The sequence below is a fragment of the Terrapene carolina genome, unplaced genomic scaffold (genome assembly GCF_002925995.2).
Source record: "Terrapene carolina triunguis isolate 2854851 unplaced genomic scaffold, T_m_triunguis-2.0 Scaffold62, whole genome shotgun sequence".
In the NCBI taxonomy this organism is placed as follows: Eukaryota; Metazoa; Chordata; order Testudines; family Emydidae; genus Terrapene; species Terrapene triunguis.
In genome coordinates, this window is record NW_020664413.1 from 56,500,460 (window position 1) to 56,527,735 (window position 27,276).

A 27,276-nucleotide genomic window follows, 5' to 3' on the forward strand; every position below is an offset into this window, starting at 1 on the left:
TGCTCTAATAAATTTGTTAGTCTCTAAGGTGCCACAAGTACTCCAGGGAGAGAGGACTCCCCGCCCTCCCCCCCCATATCTGTCTCCCCACAGCAGCACCTGGGCTAGGGGAGGGGGTCACCTCTCCCCACCGCAGCAGGTCCGTGCCGGGGCTGGGTTGGGGCTGTGCGAGAGGAATCTCTCCCTGCTGCAGTCCTGAGCGCCTGCGCAGCACTTAATAGGCTGCTGCGCAGCTTAGAGGGAACTTAGGCCCTATGCCATTTGAAGAGAACACCTCCCTGCTGTGGTACGCTCCTCCACCACTGGGCGCAGAATTCCTGGGCCAAACCTTGGGGGAGGGACTCCTTAAACTTACAGAGGGAGTTCCATAAGTTAAAATTGTACCTGCCCAAGAGAGCCTGGTGGTTCGCTTACCCAGAATTGCAGGCTAGCTGTCGAATAGTTTCCCCCCAAAAGGTCCAGTCTTTTGACCTCCTTATTTTTAGGAGTTGAACTGGTGTGCCCCTGCTTGTCCTCCTTGTTGGCCGCAGAAACAAACCAGCGAGTTCGGACGCAGGCAGGTATATAGGTACTCGAACCCTTTGGCCAGAACGAAGTACTTCTTTTCGGGCCTTTTGGAAGTGGGAGAGATGGACAATTGGGTTTGCCAAAGGGCCTGCGGGATTTTCAGGACCCCATCATGCACTGGCAGTGCAACACTGGCAGGGGTAGAGGCCGAGAGTACATTAAACAAGGCATCTGCCTACTCAGCCATCTCCTCCACTTCTAGGCCCAAATTCTCGGCCACCTGTCGAAGCAGGGCCTGGTGTTCTTTAAAATCATTTGGTGGGCTGGCCCTCGAGGGTCCCACGACCACCCATGGTCACTCCATCCAGAGGAGGATTACTGTACCACCAGGGGTGACCCTGGGATATCATCCCCAGTAGGGGAATGGGGTTTTGGGGTGGGCGTTGTCTCCCCTACCTTTACCGAGCCCCCTGCCGTCAACTGTTGCTCCGAGGTGGCGGTATATGAGCGGTGCGAAGGGTGCATTGGCATCACCAGCATGCCCCATGCACTCCAATATCGCCACTGCGCTGGCCACTGGCCGTAGAAGTCGACGCAGCCTCTGGTGCCCAATCACGCCGGTGGAGTCTCGACGAAGGGCTAAACTGCCCTTCTGTGCTGGAGGAATCCCTTTCCGGTGACCACAGCGGGGCTGTCGGCACCTCTGTTTGTCTACTGGCCGCCACCGCCAGAAACCAGTGCTTGGGATTGGGAGGACCGTTGCTGGTGTTGGGGCGGACTGGTGCCGGGGCAACCGGTATCACGACAGAGAGTGCTCCCATGGAGTGGGTGACTGAGATCTGCGCTGAGAGGAAGACCAGCAGGAGGGCAAACGTCACCGATGATACAGTGACCGGTGCCTCCCGCTAGGCGATTTGCGTTGAGATGGTGGGGACTGCGAAAGCGGTGCCGGAGATCAAGGACAAGCCCTAGAGCATCTGGGCTGTGATGTTGGAGATCTGCAGCGCGGAGACAGAGTGCTGCATTGGCTCAGGGGATCGGCGGCACTCAACTGCCCTCTGGGGGGGGTCTTGATGGCTGGCTTGCCCTAGGGAGCCTTTGCCGATTTCTGTGGCACACGCGGGGCCAGTGGCGTGGGTGGAGGCCTCTCCTCTTGCGGCACTGTGGGAGCTTGGGAAGGCATCTATGTCACCACAAGTTTAGGTCCCCAACCTCTCCCGGAAGTCGGTGGTTAATCCTTTAAGGAGCTAAGGTACCCGACTGGGGAGGCACATCCACATGACTCTGGAGTGGCTGGGTGGCCCAAACTGAGTCCTTTGCCCGATGCCCCATGGCCTTTCTTGCTCAGTGCTTGGGAGCTGTGCTTCATCTGGGTTTTTTTGGGCACCGGTGCTGGGGAGTGGTGCAGGGTGGAGCCCAGTGCCGGGGGTGCACTGCGCATCGAGGCCAAGGTACCAGGGGTCAAGTCTGGCCAGGACGGCTCGGAAGCCGGTTGGAGGGCAGCCTCCATGAGGAGAGCCCTCAAACGAATATCACGCTCTTTCTGGGTCCTGGGTTCAAAGTTTTTGCAAATATGACACTTATCCTTCACATGTGATTCCCCCAAGCACTTGGGGCAGCTGCTGTGGGGGTCACTTACAGGCATAGGCCTGTTCAAAGTCCGTGCAGGGCTTAAACCCTGGGAACCAGGGCATGCCCCACCTCGGGCAAAGACCCCGATTGGACTCTAACTTCTAACTACACTTAAATACTTAACACTAACTATTATAAACAACTATTTACAAGGCACTAAGACTCAAAGTCAGAAGAGGAGAAACTGCTAGCTCTTGCTATGCAAGGAAAGGCGCTCCAACCAACCACCATGGGCAGTAAGAAGGAACTGAGAGGGTGTAGGGCCGGCGGCGCCTGATATACACCGATGTATGAGCACGGCACTCAAGGGGGTGCCATAGCTGACCCTACGGATACCGCGAAGGCAAAAATCTTAGATGACCTCGCACGTGAACGCGCAGACACCTAGAATGGAATCGACATGAGCAACACATCTTGAAGAAGAACAGATTGTGTTGTTACTAATTTAACAAAAATTAGGTTTTGATATTTCACCTAGAATTTTCAGAGCAACATTCACCTCCCCTCTTTGCCGCACCAGGACATAAAAGCAATCCCACTTCCAACTTCCACACTGGAACCCTTGCACTCTAGAACAGAACATCAAATGTTACCATACACTAGAGAGTTCAGTAATCACAGGAGCTGCATGTTCAAATCTCTTTATACCAAGAATTTGATTTTTTTGGTGCCAGAGGGATCAGAACCAGCACATTAAGTTTAAGTCTGAGCAACATGAAGTGATTTTGTACATATACATGCCATTTTATTAATAACCAGCATTAACAGGGCTTTGTTACCTTGAAATTTTATCAGTGGGTGGTGCTAGAAGTGGTTGCAAGAATTTGTTGCTAACTTTCATTGAAATTTAAATTGTACCCTTCCTATGGCAATGGCCACAACTAAAGCCAAAGAATATTAGCTGCCAGAGAAAGGCAACAGGAATTTTAGACAGTTGATATGTAAATTTCATACTCACTTTCAGAGTAGTGAACATGATGCCTTGTTCCCCATGCTGGAGAAACGGATCCATCAGGTCCTCAATCAAGTGCACCTCAGACCCCAAATTCCTTATCCTGTCATGTGAGGAAAAGAGACACTATTATATTTTTTCCTAGCCTTTTATACTTCAAGAATCTTTTTTAAAATGGGCAAAATGTTTTTTCCAGCCTTTTTCTCAGAAATGGCTGAACTGTTTTAGCTGAACTAATTAGTGTTGCTAACAGCTCTACCTGCACTAACAGACTACCCTTAAGACCCTTCAGCTGTACTGAATAAAGTTCTGTTTCAACTTTAATAAATCATCCCCATTCAGGAAACAATTTTAGTTGGTCTGTGGGTTTTATTACATACTTTAAAAACCACTCACCTGGCTCGTAGCACCACATAGAGAAAAACAGGAAATAAGTCATCCATTGACCACAAGAAGTCTTCCTGAAGAGTCTCAAGCACACTTTGAGAGATCTCCTCAAAAGTCTGCTGGATCACCTTCAGCTTGTCGGATGGGGTAAAGGTTGTACTATTGGGAAAGGAAACCATCAGGATTACAATGAAGAGTTGCAAATCAACTTATCTTAATAAAAGGACAGTTTGTTCATTTGTGTCTTTTCTTTCTTTTCTAGAAAGATAGAACTCTTCAAAATAGCCACTGATCACATTTGCATCACAGCCACAAAAAGCTGCCCATTTCTAAGCCTATACAGTAACTCCTCACTTATCGTTGTAGTTATGTTCCTGAAAAATGCGACTAAGTGAAACGATGTTAAGCGAATCCAATTTCCCCATAGGAATTAGTGTAAATTGGGGGGGGGTTAGGTTCCAGGGCAGCTTCCCCTACTCTGCAAGCACCAGAGGTGGGGGGTTCAACTTTTAGCCGGTCCACTCCACTCCTTCCCTCAAGTCCCCACCCTTGACCCGCCTCTTCCCCCCCCCCCCCCCCCCCCCCAATCCCTCCCACCCAGCTGATTGCCGAGTAGGGGAGGGAGGGGGGAGGTGCACCGAGTCCTCACGCCTCCCCCCTCCCTTCTGCCCGGGGCAATCAGCTGGCTTGCCGTGTTCGGGAGGCAGGGGGGAGTCTGCATGCTGAGTCCTCGCTCCTCCCCCCTCCCTCCTGCCCCCAAAACGCTGCAAGCCAGCTGATTGCCGCTGGCAGGAGGCAGGGAGAGGAAGGGGAAGGCGCTGATCCTCAGAGTCTGCCGACGGGCGGGAGAGGAGGGGGCCGTAGGGAGGCTGCCAGCTGTGGAGAAAGCAGGCAGCCAAACAACGCAAGAGTGAAGCATTGCACAACTTTAAATGAGTATGCTCCCTAACTGATCAGCAACGAAACAACGTTAAGCGGGACGACCTTAAGTGAGGAGTTACTGTACCAGCTGCACAGCATACTGAGTTGCAAGTGAACCAGATCAAGAGATATTACTGAACATAAAATGTTATTTTAAATCAGTGCTTGCTTTTTTAAAAGACTCTTCATTACAGCCACTCAAACATTTTTAAAATGAGAAGACCAGCAATTGAGATAGTTTTCACAGCTAATGGCTGGAAAAGACCTCCATAAATAAGCCATTTTGTCCTGACTGCTTAAAAAATGCACATGCACAATTGATTAAGTATCTTCTCCCTTTTGTTTGTCAAGGTAGCTTACAAAGACCTGCCTAGAAGATACCAACTGCCCCCACACAAAAGGGCTCACCCACCTCCTCACTGTGAAGAGTTACTAACATTTTTGGCAGAAAGACAGAAAAGTCTTTCAAGGCTCCTTGTTACAATGTGAATGGCAACAACATCCTGAGGCAAACTGAAGACCACAATCTAATAACTAAATTAAGGCTTTGCCTACACTACCCACCTTTTAGTGACACAGCAGTGCCGCTTCAGCCGTGCCGCTAAAAGGCATGCAGTGTAGCTGTTGATTGTCGGCAGGAGAGAGCTCTCCCGCTGACAAAAAAAACTTCCAACCCCAACAAGCGGCAGCAGCTTTGTTGGCAGAAAAATGCTCCTGCCGACAGAGTGCTGTTCATACCAGCGCTTTTTGTTTGTAAAACTGTTGTTGGTTGGGGGGGGATGGAGAGGGAAGAGGGATAAAGTCAAAGGATTACCTGATCTGTTGTAAACATTCAACTGCTGAGGCAAAGCAGACATCTTTTGTGTTTGGTATCACCTAGGTCATCAGAAGAAAATCACAATCTTTCTAGTAGATACCTCTGACAGCTCACAAGAAAGCGAACATGGCTATTGCAAAGTTAGCTATGCAACTGTTATTAAATAGGAGTGAGAAAAATGCAGTAAAATAAAAGTATATTTTTATAAAGTGATTTTGGGGCTCATAAAAGATGCTGGATTGACTTAAGAAACTGAAGTCCTCTGTCAACAAAACTGTTATCTGTCTGGGCATTGTTTAGGTAGGTTTCCTCATACTGCCCCACCAATAGATCTCAACTCTGACCTGGAAGGACCAAGTCTAGAGGCAGAGAAATTCAGTCTCTTTTTTGATTCAGTCCTTCGCCTCACTCCTCATGATGCCAACCAGGAGACCAATTAGAATGAATTATATTGAAAATGTCTGTGATGGTGACATTGTCTAAAAGGAATTGGAAGGAGACCACCAAAATAGTCTCACATAACAGCAACCATCTGATGGGAAAGAAATTTGGTCACTACTGACCTGTGCTGACCAAAGTAATGACCTAAAACTGAAAGGCTCTGTATCTCTATGGAAAACTGAATTTGAAGTTTTTGATTAAGATTTCCATCTACAGCATAAATCTAGCCATATACTTTAAAAAAATATTTAGGTTAACTAGTAAGAGACTTCTGATTGTTAAACCACCATTAGTGGGAAATAGAAACTGGCTACTGTAAAGTGGGCTATTGCTCCTAATTGTGTAATGTATAAATGTATAATCTGTTCCTTTATCATCCTTATTAATAATGTCTTTTTTGGTGATGATGATCTACAATAAAAGTGGTATTACCCTATTTTTAAAAAGTCTTTATCAAATGCAATTTACACGTTATCCTTGGTAAGAGATGTTTCTAACCTCATCCTCTTTCACAACTGTGGACCAAACAAAACAGATGCAGGCTTCTTTTAAAATATTACAAGTTCTCAGAACAATGCATTCTCTAATATATGGAATAATGAAATTCTGGATAGAGCTGCACTTCTGAAGTGACAGCTGCTTACAGTAAGGACATCTAATATAGCTTTAAAATACATACAAAAGGTGTAAGCACAAAGGAAATATGTTGCCAAGTGTGTGAGCTCACATATTCCTCTGTTCCATTAAAAAGTGGATATACCTTTTTACTTTCTCCAAGGATGGACACAGTCACTGGCCAAAATTTGCTGTAAGAAACCACATGTATTCAATAGAATGAGTTACTATTTTTAAAAAGTGATTTTAACTTATCTTTTGCTTGATGCACAGAAAGGGACCCTCAAGATTTTTCTAATTTCCTCCCCCCACCACATGATTACCTACACTTAGCAGAAATAGTTGAAAATACTAGAATTTGGAACACTACCCTCCAGTTCTTAAAGAACTGCCATGCCATTTAAGCAATATATATATAAAAAAACAAACCAACCAACCAACCAACCAACCAACCAACCAACCAACCTTAGTTATCAGGCTACTTCTTTTCCTATCACCAAGTACCATATTAGTTTAAAATGAGCATCTGTGTGATCAGCCCCCTCACATACTACTTACCGCAAAGATATAGTTACATACAGATGTTCTGATAGTCAAAGAAAAGGAAATATAGAACAGCCCGTGACAGATTAATAGAGCATAGGACAGCAGTTCAACCTGCGGCCCAATTAGCACTCAGCACACAGCTGGGCCGCAGCTAATGGCCACCAGGCCACACGGGGTCCAGGTTCCCAGCTGCCTGGCCGGGTTGGGGTCGCCGGCCCCACATGGTGGGGGTCCGGGGCTGCCGCCCAGCCTCACAGTAGCCCCACAGAGTCGGGGTCCAGGGTTGGGGTTGTCTTGGGACAGCCGTACAGCCCTGTGGGGTCAGGGTCCAGGCTGCTGCCCGGCCCCACAGCTGGGTCCAGGGTCGGGGCTGCCACCTGGCCCTCCACCCAGGGCTCCACTTCTGGCCCCACTCTGTGGAGAGGTCTCTGGGCGGGAGGCACTGGATATACGGGTCTGTGGGGCCCACAATGATAAACAGGTCGAGAACCACTGCCATAGGAAGTTTTTTAGTACAGTGCCTTCACTTGGCTATGGTTTTCCAAATATCACAGTTTTGTTTTAGTGTTAAAGCCATTACTTTTAACAGCATACTCACAGCTGAACTCCGAGAAAGCTCAGAAGAGCTGTATCTGACTGTTTGTTTAGACGAAGAACACATTCCCAGTAAATATCCTCCTCGCGTTCATTGTCTAAGGCATATAACATAAACAAAGGAGGGTAGAGTCGTGGTAACAACACAGGAAGCAGCAGCCCAGAACTGGTTACCACATAACTGAAAAAAGCAGAAAAGAAAAACCACATTTATAGAAAATGAATTGAGCCAAACAATTAGAACATATACAGCGCCATTTCAGGGTATGTTCAGTAGGGGAGAAGGATAAGAAGAGGGTGCAGGTTAAGGAGTTAACACTTGATCTTACTCATAATTATAACTTTAGCACCTTTATTTAACAACACAGTCCAGGTACAATGCTGTAGAACCAAATGAGTACCAAGTAGGCTCTCTTACACAAGAGCATAAGAACAGCCACACTGGGTCAGACCAATGGTCCATCTAGTCCAGTATCCTTTCTGGCAGTGGGCGGTGCCAGATGCTTCAGAGTGAATGAACAGAACAGGGCAATGTGTCAAGTGATTCATTCTGTCATCCAGTCCCAGCTTCTGGCAGTCAGAGGTTTAGGGACACCTAGAGCATGGGGTTATGATCCTGACCATCTTGGCTAATAGCCATTGATGGACCTATAGCCATGAACTTATCGGATACTTTTTTGAGCTCAGTTATACTTTTGGCCTCCACAACATCTCCGGCAATCAGTTGCACAGGTTGACTGTACGTTGTGTGAAGAAATACTTCCTTATGTTTGTTTTAAACCTGCCACCTATTGATTTCATAAGGTGCCCCTGCGTTCAGGGCCGGCTCTGGCTTTTTTGCCGCCCCAGGCAAAAAAGCCTCCGCCCCCCACCCCCCACGGGGGGGGCGGCCAGAGCCCTGGGAGGAGGGCGGCGAGCCCCGGCTGGGCTCGGCTCTCCCCCCGGCGGCCAGAGCGCCGGGGGCAGGGTGGCGAGCCCCAGCCGGGGCTCCGCTCTCCCCCTGGCGGCCGGGGGGGGGGGGGGGAGGGGGCGGCCAGAGCGCCGGGGGGGGGCAGCGAGCCTGGCCGTGGCCCCGCTCTCCCCGGCGGCCGGAGCACCGCGCCGCCCCCCTCCAGGTGCCGCCCCAAGCACAAGCTTGGTGGGCTGGTGCCTGGAGCCGGCCCTGCCTGCGTTGTGTGTTATGTGAAGAGGTAAATAACACTTCCTCATTCACTTTCTCCACACCATTCATGACTTTATAGACCTGTCATACTCCCCACTCCCAGTTGCCTCTTCCAAGCTGAGCAGTGCCAGTGTTTTTAATCTCTCCTCATGCAGAAGTGGTTCCATACCCCTCATCATTTTTGTTGCTTCTCTCTGTACCTTTCCCAATTCGAATATATCTTTTTTGAGACGGGACGATCAGAACTGCATGCAGTTCCTGCAATTCTAATTCAAAACTTGTATGTAAAATTTGAAACATAATGTAACACTCATCTCCCAGCCATTCAAGTACGGTATTTGCATTTAGTCTCTACTTTAGGCCACTCAGAATGAAATATTTGTTGTGAATTCACATGGATGTTTGCTTATGACAATCTGTCCTCAGAGCCAAAAACTATTTTCCTCCCTTGTTACTAGATACATTTTCCAAAGGAAAAATATTTAACATAGGTACAAATTTAAGGTCCCAGTTCAGGACAGCACTTAAGCACATACTTAAATGCTTTCTTAAGAAGGGATTGCTTTATGAATTGGGTACTAGTTTATGAACTGACTAGTTTATTGGAGATCATTTTTCCCCTACACACCCGGGTTCAGGAGATTCTGATCTGGAGTCCATTTTCCCACTACAGAAGGACTTCCTTCTCTTTGTCTCAGTCACCAACAGTGGAATTGTGCTGCCCTCTTCAGGAAGATCAGGAAACAAGAACCTCAAAATAAAACACATAATTACATCACTTGATTTATTAGAAGAGTCCATAAATAGCTAATATATTCATACTTCTAAGGGAAAGCAAAGGAATTTATTTGAGAGACATTCTTCTAACACAAGTTGCACATGGTGATTTCTCCTGTGTAAGCCTGGCAGCAAAGCCATATCCAATTACTTAAGCTTATGACAAACAGAAACAGCTTGATACACATTAATTAGGTTATTTTTCCTCAGCTCCTTTTTCATTTGGCTCCTCTCTTCATTAGAGAACTACTCAGGCAAGATCGTGTCTTAAAGACACGACAATCTCATTAAAGCTACATCTGGGACCAGTAATTTTAAGAAACCATAAACTACTGACATCATACAACCTCACAAGAGTGCTCAATAACAATCAGATTCCTGGAAAATTTGGAGAGACAGAAAACAAGTACGGAATTATGCAATATAGCACAGAGACTGAATTAGGGCATACTGCGAGTTGAGAGAGAATGATTTTCCTAATTTAAGATTTTTGTCCCCCATATCCTTATTTTACAGTTCATCCTTTCCTTACTATTTAATAATCAAAATTGTCATCAACTACCGACCTGGATAGAGTAGCACAGTGTCAGAAGATTTGCAGAGAATGCAACTACTGTTTGGCTAGGGGGAAAAAAAAAAACTTAACATGTGTTTGAATATTCTACAGTTTTCTTATTCATATTTACCGAGAAAATACATGTTCTTAAAAAAGCTTATACTGGGGTTCACCGTACGTGTCCACATGTGTAACCATAAGGTTTAGTTAAAAAAGTCTCAGTGTATGTGGGTGTAATGTTTTCCTTGTCAAAATTAAACTAAAACATGCAGCTTTGCACAAACCTTAACTATATTAACATCTACATCTACACTAAAAATGCCAATAGCCATAGTAGAATAATAGACAGCTTGGAGAATAACGTCCTGTACTACAACTATAGCAGCTGGCAAGAATCTAAGCATAGCTCTTCACTTTAGTGTGAATGGAGATTACCACCAAGAATTCTTACAGAATACACTCTTGTGAACCCTGTGCTGTGTGTCTGAGCTTGGTTTATATACTGCTCTAATACCATCCCCTCAAACATCCCCTGTATACACTGGTTTGGAAACAGACATTAGGGCTTGTCTACATGATGCACTAGTTCACACTAGGCAGGCATAAATTCTAGTGTATGCTAGTGTGTTGTGTACTAACTGGGCTGGCATGCACTACAAATCTGCATTACTGTAGCACTCTTTGCAACAGGCCAGTTAGTGCACAACATGCTAGTGTGCACTAGAATTTACACTCCTCTAGTGCAGACTAATGCACTATGTGGTGTGACAAAGTTCCTCCTCTATCTTGGTGGGTCCTGCGCTTATTGGCGGATTTTCTTGCCTCAAAGATTCACCATGTGGGTTGGGGAACAGCCCAGAGACCTTCCCCTCTGGGAGAACCCACGGTCCAGGTCAATTGGGAGGTTTGGGGGGAACCCGGGCCCGCCCTATACTCCGGGTTCCAGCCCAAGGCCCTGTGAACTGCAGCTGTCTATAGTGCCTCCTGTAACAGCTGCATGACAGCTACAACTCCCTGGGCTACTTCCCCATGGCCTCCTCCAAACACCTTCCTTATTCTCACCACAAGACCTTCCTCCTGGTGTCTGAATACGCTTGTGCTCCTCAGTCCTCCAGCAGCACACCCTCTCCCTCTCAGCTCCTTGTGCCTCTTGCTCCCAGCTCCTCACACTCACACCACAAACTGAAGTGAGCTCCTTTTTAAAACCCAGGTGCCTTGATTAGCCCGCCTTAATTGATTCTAGCAGCTTCTTCTTAATTGGCTCCAGGTGTCCTAATTAGCCTGCTTGCCTTAACTGGTTCTAGCAGGTTCCTGATTACTCTAGTACCCTGCTCTGGTCACTCAGGGAACAGAAAACTACTCATCCAGTGACCAGTATATTTGCCCTCTACCAGACTCCTGTACCCCACTGGTCTGGGTCTGTCACAGTGGACAAGCCCTTAGAGCCCAGCTAGAAACAACCACATTGAAGAATGCCTTCCACTGTGGACAAAGCCTTAATGGGTTCCACTGTGGACAGAGCCTTCAGGGGGAAAGGGTTTTCTGTCCAGATTCATCACATCAGTTAAGCACAGCATCCTACCATGACTCTCTTCAAATTTAAGAGGAATGGGGGAATGCTGGCACACAGAGCCAAATTAATACTAACCAGATTAGGAGAATGACATGTTTTTCAGTACATCCAGCAGCAATCTGACTTAAAACGTGATGCTTCTTACCTAATCAACTGGAAGATGCGTTTGAGGTAGGATTTAATTTCTCTTACTGCCTCCTGTAGTAACCGCCGATTGGCTCCCACTCCAACATAGGTCATTCTGTACACAGCTACTAGTGTCTCCACAAGCCTCCCCAGAGGGTGGAGAGGGGTGTCACAGGCCTGAGTGGAGAGGTATTAATCAGAGAGTCACCAGCTATGCAGCAGTAAGAGACAGATCCAAGGGACAGAAATGTTATCCCTCATGAATAAAAAGAAACTTGAGTACAAGAGACACAAGCAGGAGTCTCAGTTCAACTAGTCAAGGTTCAATAATTTAACCTTTTAAAAAATGTTATACATGCATATCAACTACACATACAACATACTACACATATAAAACTAAGTTCAGAAATAGTCAAAACTTTATTTTGACTGTAAAGTTTACACTAAGCTGAAAAGTAGCAAACTCCTCTATTACGTAAGAATTCACACTACAGCTGCCTCAGGTAATTCAGCAAATCATCTATGCAGTTATACAGAAAGCCCACAAAATATTTCAGTAACCTCACAAGCACTTCAAAATTCCACAGAATGTTCTATTGGGACCCAGCACTTTTTAGGTTGATGAAACATAAGAAGCAAGGAACAGACTAAACGAGCAGATTGGTATTACCAGAGAAGTGACCATGAGGGCTGAGGCTTTAGAGAAAGCAGCACCCATATATTTTTTTCTTATTAATTGGTTGGTTAGGTGGATTTGGCAATTACTTGAGAGAGCAGAACTTAACTAGGACCCTAAATGTGCAAGTACAGAAAGTAACAGACACCGTACATGGATACTGACTGAAATCAGCTGGATAATTTAAGTGGCAATGAGCAAGTTACGACACCTGAAATCATGCTTTATAGACAACAGCCAGCAATATTAGATGATGCTCACAATACCTTTATTAAATATTTCTTGATATTTTCATATTTCTCTAGTGTGAAGGCACCAACATGTTGTGGAATGAACTCTAAACTCTCCAGTGTCTGAGTGTGTGAACGACTCAATAGTTCTGGGCTGTAGAGATACAAGGACAGAGATATTGTATGGATTATACATGACATATGCACAGTACATGTGCATATATTTAATCAGATTTTAGAGTCTAAAGATATAAGAATAATATTTTTTAAAGTGAGGTGGGAGGATAAATGGTGTATTAGGAAACATTTCCCTTCTCAAACCTCTTAATGTTGACACTGTTGTTCATGCTGAACTTCCTTGCTCCTCCTGCATCTATACCTGCAAATGTGCCTATCACCACTTCAACAATATTGCCCCAACTTCACCTCCGCTGAAGTCCTCATCCATACTTTCATCTTCTCTCAACTCTGCTACTGTAATTTGCTTCTCTGTGGTGTCCCAAAATCTCACCTCTACAGAATCTAGAATGTTCAGAATGCTGCTGCCCACCTTGTCATGTCTGTGAAACAAAGGGACTCCCCGCTATATCTCTTTGGTAGAAAAATTCATGGAGTTGAACACTGATTTCAGTATCATGTTCAAAATGGCTATTTGTTTGAAAAACCCTGCATAGATTTGCTCCAGCTGTCTCATGGATCTCTCCTACCTTCATCTAATACCAGCTTCCTCTTTTCCTTTGCACAATTGACACTCTTGGTACAAGAGCCTTCCCTGAAGCTCTTTACAGCCTTTCTGTACCCATTTTCTTTATTAGTGATTTCCAAATTTCATCTCTTCTCCCTAGCTTCTACCTCAGTGTCTCTCCTCCTCCGCTTTTATTTCTTATTTGAACTTTTCAAATACATTATGAATCATTCTGAGAAGTATAAAAGTTGGATTTGTTCTGTACTAACTAAATCCTATTACAGAGTTTTTACTTCACTGTATATTTTAATATACTTCAGAACAGATTTAGATCATGACTGTTTCTAAACATTGTTTAAAATAACTTAAGATAAACATATTTACATAAGTGTGTCTATGTATTAGTGTGGGATTGTATGCATTGTCTTTGGTGGGGAGAGATATGACTAATGTAAACCCTGGGAGGTGTTATGAGCTTCAAAGGACTCTTAAAAATGAATCAGACAAGACAACTTTTAGTTGAATGGGTACCCCTAGGAAATACTTGTATGAGAAGGATGCAATTCCCTACCTCCACACCCTCCTTTTGAAGCTACACCTTGAAGAGAAACCCATTGTCTGGCTGATTACCTATTCAGGGTCTCTGCAGATCAAAGACCCAAACTATAGAAAGGAAAGACTCCGATTCATAGATATGTTTCTTCTGAGCTAACAGCTGTTATGAACTTGTGACTCCTTCGCGGGGTTTGAAGGACTGATCACCTGCCACTGCCAGAGCCCTTGTTAGAGCTAGGGTAATCTCTGGTAAGCATACTAGCATGTAGGTAGGTTCTTTTGTTGTTTTTTAAGATTTTCTCTGTAATGCTTTCACTTTAAGAATAAATATATTTGCTTAGAAAGGGCTGTATAGCTAACTTATACCTATGGGCCATTATGCTGTTTATAGCCTCTGAAGAGAAAAACAAAGAAGGCCTAATTAGGTAGTCTGACTTGCTGGGGTACTCAGTGAAGGCAGGGAACTGTGCAGCCTGAAAACCCCTCAGTCAGGAGGGAGACAGACATGTGTCGCCACCCAAGAGAGGCGATGACTGGGGAGCTGGAAGGTTACAAGTGGGTACCATTGATGGATGAGAGGGAGAGAATACAGGTGCAGTTGCCCTGCACTCTGACACCTGTACCCCCTCACACATATATTGCACAATATGTATAAAACACCGTCTGTAATGATCCAAGCTAACTCCTACCAGCTGATCTGTTCTGAAAAAGAGATTTTGCATTATTAGGTAAAGTTAAACAATGCACTTCTGAAATTTTCACTAACTACAGAAATCTCAAAGAAGTTTTCCTAGTCTTCCCTTGCTGTGATCCAGGTTTTTTTGAAATAAATTTCTTCATCCTGGTGACTACACTAACCTGTCTTTGTGTTGACGTCGGTTGGTGGTCAGAGCCACAGCAATGCTGTCCCACGCCTTCCATCTGTCTCCCTGGCCTGGATTCTCACAACCCAGCTGGTGCCAGCATTCTTCAAACACTGCCTTCCATTTCTCATCAGCAGGCACGGCTAGGATTCCAAGCTTCCTCCTGAATAAATCATCACCAATTGCCACTCTGATTCGTAACAGTCTTGGAACACAACCCAGCTGTGAAACTGCACCTAATTATATTTGTGTGCTTGTAAGATGTTCACACTTGTTTGAGGAAATCTGAAAATTTAAGATTTTATGAATATTAAGTCTAGTGTCTAATGTTATCTTATTGGACCATTGTAAGCTGACCTGGTATATAAAATCTTTTCTGTTAAGTGTTCGGATTGACTCTAGAACTACTCTGATCTAGAGTAGTTTGACTATCAAAAGTTTCTGAAAAGAGTTAATTTAAGGATCAGCGTGGCCCTTATGTTTCTCACTGTCAAAGAGCAGCCTTGAAATGTACAGCAATCTGTGTACCTAATAACAAACAGAAACCGATACCCCTTCCAAAATTAGAAACGTCAGTCTCTACTCTTTTTAATAGTGTCTTCCTATATATGATACACAAAATCTGCTCTAATATGGAATACATGTGTTTCCTCAAATATGCACTGCTTTGATGTAATAAATGGTTTTGAGACAAAGGAATGTGCTGCATTTGGCTGTGTCTACTTTCACCATTATTGATACTCCCAGAAAAAAAGCTTGGAGACCCCCAGAATGAACAAAAGTTGCCAGTGATCGACAGTTTTATACAGATTTAGGTATAGCCATTAACATGTTATCGATACTGACAGTTTTTTATTAGTATTAATTTGTTTCACTGCACTTGAGAATTAAGCACAATGAGAACTGCCAGTACTTTGATTAAAACTTTGTCTAGTTTCATATCACCATAAAAGGTGGGTGCTAGCCCTTTTTACAACGATACCAATAGATTATGAACATCAAGGCAATTTGAAGAAAAAAAAAGAAAAAAAGAGATAGAACTCTTGCTGTTTCACAGCCAGTCTTCACAAGTGTGTACATACATTTATTCATAGACTCCCTACTGGGGTGAAAAGCAGACAGCTAGCTAAGATTGCAAGTGTTCAGTTCAGCAGGGATGCCTGCTTAACTTTGCATCAGGTTGTAGGTGTCAGTGCTGTCAAAAGAAAGTACCAGTGAATGCTTCAGGAAGCATAGTGACAAGTCAGCCAAGTAAAAACATGTGGGTTATAGTTCTCATTCTAACATACATTTCTGAAATTTCAGAGTGAGCTTTAGTGACCCTGAAACTGAAGAATCCATAATACTAGTATAACCAGGGATAGTGCTAGTAAATACTGTGAAATTTCATCCACAGCTCTGCCAATGAATCTTTGGACAAATGAGAACAAGGACGAAATCAAATGCATCTTCATTATGACTTAAAAAGAGACTCAAACACAGGTCTTAAAGATAACAAGTCAGCAGACTAACCCAACATGCCACCTGTTCCGCCAAATGAGAGTTTTATTGATGCTTTCTAGAATTAGCTTCGCCAAGGTGTGAAAACACCATTGCTTGTGATCCAGGAGGTTCCCCCAGTACATTTCCAGTTGCTGTTAATTACTTTCTATGCACAGCCCTAGTTCTACTAAGATGTTTTTTAAAAAAAAAAAACCCAGATTCCTCCACAGAACTAATGATAGGTCAAAAGGTCTGTGGCCAACAATCCTGCAAATATAAACTATCCCATTCTTTTCCCCTGCAGTCTCTGAACTCAGTCATATAACTTGTGTTCTGAAGCTGTCATTACCTTCACCCCCAGCTAGTGTTCTGGGGAGAAGAAAGGAAAAAAGCAAACATGATAGAAAAGTAAGCCTCCCCAAGTCCACCATCCTGAACCTTGTCTTCAAGGACCTGCAATTCCTGCTTAGCAATGCAATTCAGTAATGCCATGCCCTGACCCTTCTCCAACTCCAACTGGAGAGTTGCTATGAATGACCCTAGAAAAGCTACAGAAAGAATCATAGAACAATGTCTTATGAAATGTTTTTGCTGAACTAGCTAGCTTTGAATGAGATTGGTAATTAATTTCAGTTGCACTCAAATGCATTACTCTATCAGACCAGAAGTGATTCCCCACCCATAACTCACAATGCTTTAGGTCTGTCCTTCTCACTGTCATACAAGCTGGGTTTGAAGTAGGTTCCAGCGATTTTTATCCCAGATCCCCATTCTCCACTGAAGAGACCTTCAATGTAATCTCCATTTGGCAAGGTCAGGGTTCCCTTGTGGGGGAGGGGAAGAGAAGGAGTTGAGAAGAGAATTAAACTGAATCCCATTGAGAAATGATTCAAAGAAGAGAGAACAAAATGTACAAAAAGGTACCCAAAAGGTATAAATTACAACCTTTCCACTAAGGGTCCAGTCATCCGAAAACTCTCCTTCATAAACTGTATCATCTTCAGAAAGCAAAATCCCAGTCCCCTATATAAAGAAAAAAAATAGTTAACACAACAGAGCAATTATGGACAGATGACATATACAGTAGTCACGATTTAAAAGACCGCATTCTAGGTATAGAGATACACTATGATATCTCAGATTATATCCACTGGCAACTGTTGACTTTTTAAAATGACAGCTACTGTAGGAGATTGCAGTAAAATATAGACCAGTCATTACAAAGGCTATCTTAAAATTACAGGACAGAACGGAAGTGTTAGATTTTGACAGTGATATGTAGAGTGCTGCACAGGATAAACAGCTGGGGGGGAACAATATGCAGTTTAAGGTCCAACTCACCATCATTTTGTTGTTGCTAAAAGCTCCTTCATAGTACAGTCCAAACTGAGTAACCACAACACCATTTCCCTGGCAGAGGTCATCTTGCCATGTTCCCATATATTTTTCTCCTCTGCAGAAATAGGAAAGCATAGCTAGATAAAATAGCCTAATTTTTAAAGGAAAGAGTGTTCATTATATCTGCTCTCAGTTGGGCTCCACTATAGCATTGAAGAGGTGATGTTAAGTTCAGGAAGTCATATGCCATACATTTGAACTCTGTATGGTGTTTTTTAATCTGGTTTCATTAGTTCAATGGAAAGAGGATTCTCACCAGCAGAAATATACATAAATCTTAATAAAAAATACTCTGAAATGACTGGATGTGGCAAGACTGTTACTATGAAATTTAATATTTCAGATGTTCTGGGAGATTAGAGAGTGTATAAAGAATAATAATGGAGGATTTCAATTATCCCCATTTTGACTGGGTACATGTCACCTTAGGATGGGATGCAGAGATGAAGGTTCTTAACACTATGAATGACTGCTTCTTGGAGTAGCTAGTCCCGAAACCCACAAGAGGAGAGGCAATTCTTGATTTAGTCCGAAGTGGAGCACAGGATCTGATCAAGAGGTGAATATAGCTGAACCGGTTGATAATATCAACCATAATATAATTAAGTTTAACATCCTCATGGGGAGAAAAAAACCCACCAAAAAAAGCCCACCACAGTAGCATTTAACTTCAGAAAGGGCAATACACAAAAATTAGGAAGCTAGTTAAACAAAAATTAAAAGGTACAGTCACAAAAGTGAAATGCCTGCAACCTGCATAGAAACTTTTAAAAACACCATAATAGAGGCTCAAATTAAATGTGTACCCCAAAATTAAAAAACATAGTAAGAGGATCAAAGAAGTGCCATTGTGGGTAAACAAAATGAAAGAAGCAGTTAGAGGCAAAAAAGTTATCCTTTAAAAATTGGAAGTTAAGTCCTACTGAAGAAAATAAAAAGGAGCATGAACACCGGAAAGTCAAGTGTAAAAGTATAATTAGGCAGCCCAAGAAAGAAATTGAAGAGCAACTAGCCAAAGATCCAAAAACTAACAGCAAAAAAATTATGTACATCAGAACAGGAAACAGCCAAACAATCAGTGGGGTCACTGAATGATCAAGGTGCTAAAGGAGCACTCAAGGAAGATAAGGCCATTTGGAGAAGCTAAATTAATTCTTTGCATAGGTTTACACTGCAGAGGATGTGGGGGAGATTCCCACATCTGAGCCATTCTTTTTAGGTGACAAATCTGAGGAACTGTCCCAGATTGAGGTGTCAGTAGAGGAGGTTTTGATTAAACGAACAGTAATAAGTCACCAGGGCCAGATGGTATTCACCCAAAAGTTCTGAACGAACTCAAATATGAAATTGCAGACCTACTAACTACGGTATGTAATCTATCATTTAAATCAGCTTCCTGTACCAAATGACTGGAAGATAGGTAATTGCAATCCTGGCAATTACAGGCTGGTAAGCCTAACTTCAGTACCAGGCAAATTGGTTAAAACTATAGTAAAGAACAGAATTATCAGACACAGATGAACACAATATGTTGGGGAAGAGTCAACATGGCTTTTGTAAAGGGAAACCATGCCTCACGAATTTATTGGAATTCTTTGAAGGGGGTCAAACATGTGGAAAATGGGGATCCAGTACATATAGTGTACTCTGACTTTCAGAAAGCCTTTGACAAAGTCCCTCACCAACGGCTCTTAAGCAAAGTAATCAGTCATGGGATAAGAGGGAAGCGAAGTAATCAATTGGGATCAGAAACTGGTTAAAATACAGGAAACAAAAGGGCAGGAAATGGTCAGTTTTCAGAATGGAGAGAGGTGAATAACAGTGTTCCCCAGGGATCTATACTGGGCCAGCGCTGTTCAACATATTCATAAATGATCTGGAAAAAAGGGGTAAACAGTGAGGGGGCAACATTTTCAGATGATAGAAAATGATTCCAGATAGTTAAGTCCAAAGCACACTGCAAAGAACTACAAAGAGACTCACAAAACTGGGTGACCGGACAACAAAATGGCAGATGAAATTGAATGTTGATAAATGTAAAGTAATACACAATCCCAACTACACATACAAAATGATGGGGTCTAAATTAGTTGTTACCAATCAAGGAAGATCTTGGAGTCATTGTGGATAATTCTCTGAAAAACATCTGCGCAATGTGCAGCAGCAGCCGAAAAAGCTAACAATATTAGGAACCATTAGAAAGGGATAGCGCAGAAGACAGAAAATATCATAATGCCACTATTTAAATCCATGGTATACCCACACTTTGAATACTGAATGCAGTTCTGGTCTCCCCATCTCAAAAAAGATATATTAGAAATGGAAAAGGTACAGAAAAGGGCAACAAAAATTATTAGTTGTATGGAAGGAGAGATTAAAAGGGCTGGGAATTTTCTGCTTGGAAAAGAAACAACTAAGAGGGGATGTGATAGAGGTCTATAAAAAATTGTGACTGGTGCGGAGAAAGAATAAGGAAGCATTATTTACTCCTTCACATAACACAAGAACCAGGGGTCAACCCAATGAAATTAATAGGCAGCAGGTTTAAAACAAACAAGGAAGTACTTCTTCACACAATGCACAGTCAACCTGTGGAACTTTGTGCCAACTTTGTGAAACTCATTGCCAAGGGATGCTGAAGGCCTAAACTATAATGAGGTTCAAAAAAGAACTAGTTAAGTTCATGGAGGATAAGCCCATCAATGGCTATTAGCCAAAATGGCCAGGGATACAACCCTGTGCTCTGGAGTCCCTAGCCTCTGATTGCCAGAAGCTGGGACTGGATGACAGGGGATGGATCTGTTCATTCCCTCTAAAGCACCTGGCATTGGCCAGTGTCAGAAGACAGGATATTGGGGTAGATGGACCATTGGTCTGACCCTCTATGGCCGTTCTTATGTTTTTATTTTCAGAAACTGACAGTTTTAATAAAGCAGAACACAATAAGCCAACATCTAAGCAAGTAGATCTGAACAACTGCTACAGAAGTAACAAGGGAAAAGCCTGCTAGCTGATCTGTATCAGCATAAGCTGAGCTACATATAAAAGGAGATCCTTACTGATGTGAGGCATGTGCAGAGAGTGGGTGAAGGTTAGATAAAACAAAATAAGATTTCCTTACATCTTTTTTACCCAGACCTCTTGACTGTGTTTTTGATTTCATGACAAACTAACCTGCCCTCACTTGAGCGGGCCCACATTATATACTGGGGTAGGACCAATAAGGGAGGAAGACGACTAGTTCCACAGCTTGCAGTTAAATTCAAAGGGGGGGGGGGGGCAGGGAGGAGGAGAACACATGGTCAGAATAGTCATTTGGTTCATGGACTAATGATATTTAAAGCAAAGGGCTGAAATAAACCAATCAACCAGACATTCATTTTGAGGGTTCTGCAGTATCAATGATCGAGGAAATAAGAGCCATTTTGAAAGAAAGATATTTTGGATAACAACTAAACAAGATTGCAGTCATAAATAGATTAGAGGATCTGAGTTATTTCTTACACAAACATATGAATCTTTCAAGGTCACTGAAAGACACACTCAAAGGGGCCTTTCCTTTCCAAGTCAAAGGGATCAGCTTAGACTGTATGAATTTAATTGTATGCTTGGAAGTAGATCTAACACGCTCTTCATTTTCTAACTGTCCTGAAAAGACATATGGTTTTATGCATTTCACGGTCTTCAATTAGTAAGTGAAACCAACTTACAAATGACAAAAAAAAAAAAAAAAAAGGTGCTTGCCACCTGGTATCATGGCCTAGTGGGAGATGCTGGTTTGATTCATGGTTTCAGCCACTCATGTCTGATTGGGACTTGTTAGAAAGCAGATGCAGCAGGCTAAGCTTCTGGGATGGAGAAGGGGAGAAGTAAATTCCAGGCTTTGCTCAAAGTCACTATCACTGCCCAGTGAGACACTAACAGATGAAAGCAGTCTATCCATTCCTTATTCACAGTGCCTTGAGTAAACATACTGAAAGAAATCCTCCTACCCCAAAACCAATGTTATTAAAGTTAAAGAAATATAAATTCCACATTGCCTTTGATTTTTAATTATCCGCAGAGGTGACAGTGAAAGCTACTTTCTGAAGTCTCCTCCAAAATTCCTAGCTTTTCATAAAGCCAAAACTGAACTTGCAAGTGAAGAGTATTTCAATAGCAAGAATGGCAGGCCCTGATATGTGGTTAAATATTATGGAAGTCTGAAGAATATTGTGAGGAAAGTACCTTATGATCAGGACCAAATGTGAAACTGATGTTAGGAACAAACTACAGAGATCAGAACAGTTCTCCCTCTCATCAAAAACCCAGACCTTGGTCATGGCTTTTCACTCTTCTACCTCATAGATGGGCTTCTAGCTCTGTGAACTAGGACCAGCCACCTTAGCTTCCATGAAAAGCTCTTAGCTTGGAGAAAGGAGACCTTGGCAGAGAGGACTTCAGGTGTTTTGTACAGGTGGCTTCTATTAACTTACCTCTGTTCAGATAGTATCAAGTTTTTAGTACACTCCTGCTACTTACCCCATCTTTTCATTTTGCTCATTCATGAGGAGATGAAGTAACTTGCCCCCAGCTGCCGGAGTGAATCAGTGGCTTTACCTGGATTAGAATCCAAGATGACCTAGTTCCTAAATCTTTAATCAATGGGCAACTTGGGCTTCTGGTTGGTGGGATGAGAGAATACTACATATGTCATTTGCAAAGCATGTAGAGGTATGGATGGTACTGAAGAAGCTATCAGAGTCAGTGCCACACTTCAAGCAGAAGTATGATGGAGAGCATGTAAAAATATTGGCTTCAAACAGAAGCAGTGGAATGGAACCCATACTTTGAGTTCCTAATTCTCCCCCATCAGCCCCAAAAGCCTAAAATAGACTAAAGTCTAATTGCAGAAACTGAAAACACGTAAAGAGATATCTACTCAACCCTTCCTCCCCCCCCCGCCCAAGTTTATATAATTTTGGGTCAGATTAAAAGTTTAGGATTCCTGCCATCAACACATTACCTTGTGATATCATCGAAGACGCCATATCCAGTCTTCTTATCCATCACCCATTGGCCAATGAACATACTGGGAGAGGAAGATGTCAGTTTGCCACTGCGCAGGAGACCATGCCCATGACGCATGTTATCCTGAAAACATCCTTCATACACCTCACCAGTGGCATAACTGTAATGACAAAAAGAATGGGTAAGGTTCTTATGATCTGTATTCTTTCATCCCAAGGTTTTCAGGAATAGATACTGAATTTTTCCCTTTTCCTTCAGAGACTCTACTAAACCCAAGCCCAATTCTGGAATCAGATTAACAAGTACATTTAGGAGGTGAATAATAACAGTTAAAATCCTTTTTCAAGTGAGATATGAAATACCATGAGACATCTGTCATGATGAATTTCAAGAGCAAACTTGCAGGTTGAAAGGAGGAAGCAACATTAAAACAGAGACAGTAACAGCTATCAGAGTGTGTCTGCACATGTACAATAAGAATTTCCAGATTTCTTGGCAGTTTTAAGCCATAGTAACTGCAGCTCGGCATTTGGGAATATGAAAATAGCAACAGAAATTCTAGTGTGGAGACCTGAAACATTAGCCCTCCCCCTGGAAAGAAAACAGAGTTCCAGTGCACCAACCAAAGGGAATAAACTGCTACTGAAAGCTGCACTTGATATGTTAGCTGAAGTTCAAATAGTTATTGTTCCTTCTTGGACCACACACTTACTATTGCAAAGAGCACAGATTATTTTAATGAAAGAAGGCAGTACCTGTAGACTCCTTGTCCACACATTTTGCCCTCCTTCCAGTATCCCACATAATGGTCATCCTTGGCAAATGCTTTGTTTGGTATTTTGTATTCACCATACCTGCCAATGCATGAAGATCAAACATGAGCAGCCATGATACGAATGTATAGACAAATCCAAACTCAGTTATTTACAAAAGCAGGTATAGAACCAAAAACAACATATTTCAACATTAGACTGCACTGCGTGGCTCGGTCTCCAGCTCCAGCAATTAGAAATAGATTTTTGTACTGAGAAAAAAAAAAAAAAAAAAAGGAAGAATTTCTAAATCACTAGGTTTTTTTACTCTGTACTGTTTTCCACACATTTAGTTCTGGCCTGTAGTAAGCCTTCCCTTCCTCCATCAGTGCTTTGGCTTTTTGTGCTCCACAGTAGAACCCTGCAGCGCAACAGCAAGGCCTCAACCTACTCTTTGCAAGAATCTCTTATTTCAGATCCTAAGGGCTGGTCTTCACTACAGGGAGATGGGGAGAGCGAAGCTGCTGCAATTGATGCAGCAGGGGTCGATTTAGAAGGTCTAGTGAAGACCTGCTAAATTGATGGCAGAGTGCTCTCCGGTCAACCCTGGTACTCCACCTCTCTGGGAAGAGTAAAAGAAGTTGACCAGAGAGTGTCTCCCGTCGATGCAGCGCAGTGAAGACATTGGGGTAGGCCAACCTAAGTTACGTCGACTCCAGCTACGTTATTTACATTGCTGGAGTAGTGTAACTTAGGTCAACTTACCACGGTAGTGAAGACAAGCCCTAAGTCTGTCTCTATCCCCTGTGCACTGCTCAGGTAAAACAGATAGATCTACCTTCAGTATTATTGCAAGCTAAGTTCTTAAATCTCCTTATACCTTTATGGGTCAGTCACAAACACTGTTATTTTGGCTATGGACTTAAACATTTATAACCACTGAGAATATCTGAAGGAATAAAAGGATTGTAAAGTGTCTAGCTAGATGAGGAAGGTGGCACAGGTCTTTAATGTGATTATGAAGTGCCAGAGGCTCAAGATATTGGTGCTGCTGTCTTTCCAGAATGGCTTGTGGTTGGGTAGATGGTTCAGACAGCAAGTAATGGACAGTAAAGTATTCAACACTGACCACATGAGCCGCTTACTCCAAATGTGTGTAGTGGTGTTTAATTACAAAATTAGTATTTCTAATCTTAACTACAGCTTAATGTTTTTGACCTGGAGAACTTTTTTTTTTTTTAAATGGGTATTCCTGAGATACACTGATGGCTGTGAATGATCAAATGGCCAGTTGGGGCTCTTAGATCTGTTACGTCCTGGCAGCTGAGCTATAGAGTTTAGGAAGTTGTCTGCAGGCTGTAAACATGCCAATCCTCCAGCCCCTACAGGGTCAATTACATACATTAGGAAGTCCTGTTGCAATTTCTAGGTTGAAGTCCCTTATGTAACCATAAATTCCTTATAAGTACCTAATATAACCACAGTTCTCATTATCCATATAAAATGTCTATTCCTCGTTAGAAAACTATTAAGCTCTTGGTTTCAATGATATAGCGTAGAAGCAAATTCCATGGGTTAAACTATATGTTGTGCACAAAGTTATTCCCTTTTATCAGTTTTAAATACTGCTTTTCAGTTCTATTGGATAGCTCCTTTATCTTGTATTAGGAGATGGGAATGCCTATTTATCTATTTTTTCCTTCTCTATACTATTCATTTTACATATCACCATCAACTCTCTTAAAAGTAGTCCTAACCTCCAGGCTTCTCTTTATGGAATCCTTTGCCTTTATATTGCTGTTGCCTTTCTCCAGGCCTTTTCTATTTCTACGCTTTTTGAGATGAAGTGACCAGAACTTAATACACTATTGAAGATGATGGTGCACCCCTAACTTATATAAAGGTATTATATGCCTTTTGAAAGAGCACATAAAAATAATGAAGCTGAATCATTTAAAAAAAAAAAAAATCTTCAGATACAACAGAAGGCCTAGCTGGTAAGCAAAGATAAGAAAGTTGACTGATTTTTGCAGTCAGATTCCTTCTTAGGGGAAGTTAGCACAGACTCACTTGTTCATCTCTCAGCATCCCCTCCTCCACTTCCAAACTTCACTTCGTCTCTGTATTGTTTACTTACAGACTGCAAGCTTTTTACACACACACACACACACACACACACACACACACACACACACTTGATCTGAAGAGACACACCACTATCTATCATAAACACTTTTTCTGTTCGCTAGCTCAGAGGGTAGTGAACTCTGATCTTACCCATCTTCCAGGCCATTTCGGAACATCCCAGAATACATCCTTCCATCAGCCCATCTTAGGATCCCTCTGGAACACACATACACACACGACAGTTAGGCCAGTTTCACTAGTATTTCATGTTTTATGCAAGCAAGTAATGACTATTTTGCACAGCAACCAAACTACCTCTTCCTATCCCATTCATGTGTTCAGTTTGAATGCTTTTACCTGCCATGGGGTTTCCCAGAAAGCCATCGCCCATCATAGGTGGCATCTTTAAGCCGAGGGTCCTTGTAAAAGGTGTATTTCGCACTACGTGAAATAGGAGGCTCCTGTCTCTGAATATTCCCACCACTTCCATAAGGTGGTAAGTCAGATGTCCCCCTTAGGGCCTGATCCACAGCTTGGCTTATAGCCCTCAGCCACTTTGTCTGAAATAGACAGTTTATAGAAGAGTTTATTAGTAATCCATCGTCGTTAGTAATCCATCTCTCTTTACACAGGTATTATTGCAGGACAAATGTAGATAAAAATGAGACTTTTTAGTTCCTTGGATGAATAATGTTCACATGTGATACAAGTAATGTGAGACGGTGAGACAAGACACCTCTCTGTTTCCCCCTCCCCCCCATCTCCCCATTATAACAGGATGCTTAGTATCACCACACACTCCCAAACCGTGGAAGAAGGAGGAAGAGGGAGAATCAGGAAAGTTACCTGCAAATCACACAAGAAATCCTAAACTATAAATATCTCAAACTATATCTCATGACAGCCATCCAACAGAAAAAACAAAAAGTGAAACTACAACAGACTGCCACCTCCAGGAAAAAAAAAAAAACATAGCACCAGTACCCACCACTTGGACACTACCTGACACCTGATCATCATCAAATTTAATCAAGAGTACCCCGAACTGGAGCTGAATTATCTTTATTCTCTAAGAGACTGAACTTCTATCCCTCCACAGAACCGGATACCATACTAACATGTGGAGCACCAGAAGAATTACTCCGGTGATTCTGCTCACACCACTCACAATTACTATGTCCCCACTGACAATCATAAGAAAAAAGAATTATCTGACTGGACACCATAGAGTGGACAAAACCACACTCTTGATCATTACATAGATTGCTTCGGAGGGGGCGGGAGGGGGGAAGAGAGAGTGCGAAATCCTTAACATACATCACATCTACCACAATCTTTCCACCACCAAGAGGACAGCTATGCAATCCCTGAAATCTAACCACCACATAGTGCTCAAACCAGCAGACAGAGGGGGCACCATCATAGTCCTCAGCCGTGATGACTATGAAAGAGGCCAGCCGACAATACTCTGACACCACCTACTATAAAGAACTCAAAGATGATCCCACACCACAATTTTCCCAGGGATTTAAGGATATAAATCAAATCCTTCCCCAACCAACTCCAAGAGAAATTCTATAAACCTCATCCCCAACAAATACACTCCAGGGACCTTCTACATGCTTCCCAAGATACATAAACAAGGGAAGCCAAGCAGACCCATCGTATCTGGCCACAGCATTCTCACTGAAGGAATATCGGGACTTACAGAAACCATCCTCAAACCACTCACCACACAAAGGGCCTGCTTCCTTCAGGACTTCCTCCACAACATTAACAACCTCCCTCAGAACACCATCCTTGCCACCATGGATGTCATTCCCTTTACACCTACATCCCTCACAGTGATAGCATAGCTGCCTGCCTCAAATATTTACAAGACCATGGACAAC

At 43.0% G+C, this 27,276-nt stretch overlaps 1 protein-coding gene across 4 annotated transcripts in view; it reads right to left on the minus strand.

The window, feature by feature from the left end:
• The window catches only part of ALS2 (alsin Rho guanine nucleotide exchange factor ALS2), a 59,575-nt gene that overhangs the window by 2,387 nt on the left and 29,912 nt on the right, over positions 1–27,276 (minus strand). Inside the window, exons 18-33 of one of the 4 annotated variants that reach the window (XM_026647678.2) lie at positions 25,742–25,944; positions 25,535–25,600; positions 23,261–23,359; positions 22,501–22,665; positions 17,439–17,550; positions 17,043–17,120; positions 16,788–16,921; positions 14,611–14,778; positions 12,549–12,666; positions 11,626–11,783; positions 9,203–9,325; positions 7,417–7,593; positions 6,418–6,463; positions 5,214–5,275; positions 3,488–3,637; positions 3,098–3,194 (exon numbers count right to left, since the gene is read on the minus strand). In XM_026647678.2, the coding sequence (XP_026503463.1) occupies positions 3,098–3,194; positions 3,488–3,637; positions 5,214–5,275; positions 6,418–6,463; positions 7,417–7,593; positions 9,203–9,325; positions 11,626–11,783; positions 12,549–12,666; positions 14,611–14,778; positions 16,788–16,921; positions 17,043–17,120; positions 17,439–17,550; positions 22,501–22,665; positions 23,261–23,359; positions 25,535–25,600; positions 25,742–25,944 (1,956 nt within the window). Of the gene's footprint in view, positions 1–3,097; positions 3,195–3,487; positions 3,638–5,213; positions 5,276–6,417; positions 6,464–7,416; positions 7,594–9,202; positions 9,973–11,625; positions 11,784–12,548; positions 12,667–14,610; positions 14,779–16,787; positions 16,922–17,042; positions 17,121–17,438; positions 17,551–22,500; positions 22,666–23,260; positions 23,360–25,534; positions 25,601–25,741; positions 25,945–27,276 lie in introns of those variants that run through there. The other 3 variants (XM_026647679.2, XM_026647681.2, XM_026647680.2) reach the window with 3 other exon arrangements.